Source organism: Rhinoderma darwinii, chromosome 3 (assembly GCF_050947455.1).
Source record: "Rhinoderma darwinii isolate aRhiDar2 chromosome 3, aRhiDar2.hap1, whole genome shotgun sequence".
NCBI classification, from domain to species: domain Eukaryota; kingdom Metazoa; phylum Chordata; class Amphibia; order Anura; family Rhinodermatidae; genus Rhinoderma; species Rhinoderma darwinii.
In genome coordinates, this window is record NC_134689.1 from 205,909,921 (window position 1) to 205,913,855 (window position 3,935).

The 3,935-nt window shown below is 48.7% G+C and overlaps 1 protein-coding gene across 1 annotated transcript; it reads left to right on the forward strand.

Annotated features, from left to right (window-relative positions):
- Window positions 1-1,506: 1,506 nt before the first annotated feature.
- Window positions 1,507-3,683, forward strand: CCDC71L (coiled-coil domain containing 71 like). Its single transcript, XM_075855071.1, has one exon. It carries the CDS (start codon window positions 1,732-1,734, stop codon window positions 2,353-2,355), a length of 624 nt encoding a protein of 207 aa, XP_075711186.1. The 5' UTR covers window positions 1,507-1,731; the 3' UTR covers window positions 2,356-3,683.
- The last annotated feature ends 252 nt before the right edge of the window (window positions 3,684-3,935 follow it).

The following is a 3,935-nucleotide window of genomic DNA, read 5'->3' on the forward strand; positions in this document are numbered from 1 at the left end:
ATAAGCCAATTTAAAGAGGCCATTTTCTGATGATAGATTCTCTTCCAGCTGTCCATAAACACAGATCTGGCACCACATATCACCAAAGAGAACAAAGGATTGGGCATGTTGAATTCCAACATGCTACTTCTTTCCAATGTGTATAAAAACACCACAAGGTCACGTGACAGATTTTCCACAGACGCACTGCAAGTCCGCAGCAATTTACAGTACAATACATGTGGATAGGGCTCTTAAAACCGCATCCACACGTAGAGGAGAAATTCCTCGTAGAAATATGAGGATGCTCATGTTTTGGAAAAGCTGCAGATTTATACGGGCCGATGCTTTAGGCCCCATGCACACGAACGTGCTTTTGCGGCCGCAATTCCCCCTAAAATCCAACGGGAGAATTGCAGCCTCATTAATTTATATGGGGCCATGCACACGACTGTGGTTTCCACGGTCCGTGCATGGCCCAGGAGCCCGGACCGCAGAAAGAACGGGCATGTCTTATTACAGCCTTGTTCTGCGGTCCAGGCTCATAGAAAATAATGGCCGCGGCCATGTGCACGGCCCACGATTTGTGGGGGCGGCTCGCGGGTGACACTCCGCTCCCGGCCGACCCGCAAATCACGGCCGTGCACATGGCTACAGTCGTGTGCGTGAGGCCTTACTGCTATGGTTATTACAATTGTTCAGTCCCCATCATTGTCGGCAGCACAACCCGTTTACATGGTGATTTTTTTAGGCTGCACAAACCATGTGATCAGCCAACTATGCTTGTTGGCTGATTGCTGCCATCTTTACACGGGCCAATAATCGGCCCGTGTAAGTGGGCCTTTACCCTACAGTACAGACTGTTAGTAGATCCCACCAGGAACGGTGGATTCTGACAACATTAATCCAATTTGTTTGGCCAGCTTTATGGACTATTATATTTTGGGTTTTTTATGTATACGTGAATGCACAGATCATGTTGGTACTACATAGCAATAATTAGTCCTGTTATTCCTCACTACATTACCAAGTTTTGCTTCCTGTCTAATTTATAGTAACCATTTAAGTTACTTCCAACAGCCTAACTTTTTTATTTAAATGTATTTTCCCTTTAGAATGTGCACTACAGGTTTCTCTTGCTCCAGGAGTGAGGCAGAACACGACATGGATGAGTCTCCTCATAAAGGCAAGGCTTTGGTCTTCAGTGGTTACAAGATTTATGAGCCACTTGAACCTTTAAGATGTCTTGATAACTTAAGCTGCAGACACACTTGCCACTAGGAAGCTCGGCACGACAAGAACAAAGTATCTTAGAAACAGTGTCAAACAAAGTAACACATTCTCAAGCTGGGAAAGTAACATGGCCGACGTTACTAGTCTGCTTGGGCTCGACATCTATTACTCCACTTTTGGCACCCCCTCCACGCCCGCAGAAGCCCCTCCCATTGTCTCGCCGCTATCCAATACAGACACGACTATGCTGCGACTAGCCAATCACTTCACCGGATCCCCACGATGTGGGCGGGCCTGGGGTATGTCGTATTTCAAAGAAGCAGCTATATAGCCAACGGTAGAGGCTGTTCAAAGAAGCCATTTTGTTTCCCGTTTCGAATTGGAGCGACCTGCGCTAAACCAGGCGGCCAGAAGGGGGGCGCTTCATAAAGCTTTGGCAGCAGTTAAGTTTTTTTTTTTTTGCGATTGATTTAACTGTTTGCCTACACGAGCCGGGGATAGACAAAGACGACGGGAGTCATGGAAGACGAGAAAGTTGTGTACTCCCGGTCGCAGCTGGTGTTCGCGGGCATAAAGCCGCTAGAAGACGCCTTGGAGATCTTCGTACCGGAGTCCAAGCATTTCATGAGCTCGCACACGGAGCTGTGGAACTTCCTGTGCAGTCTGAAGCAGGACTTCTCCCCGGTCATTCTGCGCAGCAAGGACGTGTACGGTTACTCTTCGTGCCGCTCCGTGGTGCCAGATCCCAGCCAGCTCTCCCGTAAGAAAGCCGCGGAGCAGCCGCCCGCCCAGCCCAAGAAGCTCCCACTGAAGAGAAAGCGGCGAGGCGTAAGGCTAAGCTGCAGAAAGCGCCGGCGGTGCAAAGCAGCGGCCAGCGAGGAGTCCGGAGCCAGCAGCTCCAGCAGCGGCTGTAGCAGTCCGACCCCCTCAGAAATCCCGGGGCTCATGGGCAGGTCGCTGGAGGAAATCTGGAGAGCGGCAGTCCCGAAGCTCACCACCTTCCCCACCATACGGGTCAGGGACGTCTCCTGCCAGGCGAAGGTGGCCGCTGCCTGCCGGAGGGCACAGGAGATCCTGCAGGTGAACCTCCAGCCTGTGGTGATGATCCGCCGCTTCCCCCTTGTGTCGCCCTCGTCGTCCTGAGATCTGCCGTGCCCCTGTGCACTTTCCATGCTGGACTACTCGCTCTGGAGGCGGCTGCTCCCGTCACCTCTCAGCCTGTTTACATGTCTCCAGGGTTCCTCGCCTCTCACTGCACTTTACTGTAAAGATTTACTACTAGAAGGACGGGATCTTCCTATGGAGGACCTGTGTCGTATATGAGAGGCGATCCCTGGGGTCCCACCACGTCTGCTCCGCTCTCCAGGCGCCTTGGACTCTATCCGCGTGGAGTAGTTGCAATATGGGGGGCGAAACCCACATTCTTCCTTGCCGTTGTCGGACTTGCAGCAAGCACGGACATAACACTGTAGTCTCTACTAGGACGGTGGCACTGCTGGGAGAGGTGTAGTGACTATGGCAGCCTTCATGATCGCCCCTTTCAATGCCAGGTCTGTCTAGGATGGCAACAGGTTGACTTGTATGCAAAGACTTGAGGATCTATTTGTGATCTACTCCCGTGGCCTGTGTGTTGTCACCGGCAACTACCTCAATACCTGGAGCTCCACTCTCCCCTATCCAAAGACTTGTATCACTTTACTTCTCTACTTTCGTTTCTTATGTGCCATTTGCCAAGTATTTTGAAAGTGTCTGGATGGTGAAGAACTATGGCATGTTGGATGCCCATTTATGCAAACTAGTGTTTTTTTTTTTGTTTTTTTTATAATTGTGTCCAGGGAATTGCAAGAACATTTACAAGTGTCTGGTCTTGTTCTAAATCCATGTGATTGCTTGTACGTGCCAAGCCGAACAAACTAGAAGTAGTTATTTTTCTTTTAGATGTTTAATAAAGACTGACTTTCAGTACAATCTCCAGTCGTGTTTTCCGTGGAGCCAGGCATGGGATAGCTGTAGTTTGTGCTCATGTAACTAAGTAGCATTGGTGCTAGACTCTGTATTTTACATTTGTAGCAATCCAACTTCTAAGGAAGGATATTTTATTTCATTTTATCTAATGTGAACGGTGCTCACCGAACAGGTACTGCTGACCATAATGTTACAATTGGTGCCACCTATACCATATGCATGTGCCTTTCTACAAATCCGTGTGACAACATCCAGACGTTGGTGGCACAAGAAGTGCATGACTATTGGACAGTAACCGGTGCTATGTTGACAATGCGCTGCCTCATCTCCGGAACTCTTTTCTACAGCTTAATTTCTACTTTGTTATAAAAGCTAAATATACACTTTTTGTCCCAAGTTATGGTCTGCCCCTGTGCCACCCACTGAATCGTGGCTACAGTCTTGTGCCACAGAGGGCCATATGTATAAAAAATAAAGTGAAATAGAGCAGCTGCCGATACCAACCAGTAAGATTAAAGCTTTCATTTTTGCAGTGTTTAAAGAAAAAATAAAATGGTAAGGCTATGGTTTGACATTGGTAGTGGCAGAAAAAAAAAAAGGAGCTTTATGCTTGTTCATGCCCTCTGACCCTACGCTCAGTCCTATCCCACCACGCTTGTTTGGTGAATGTTGCTGTGTCTATTAAACCAGATACAGGCCTACATAGCCCATACCAAGAGGTTGGGACCAACCTGAGCTGGAACCCATGTTGCCATAGC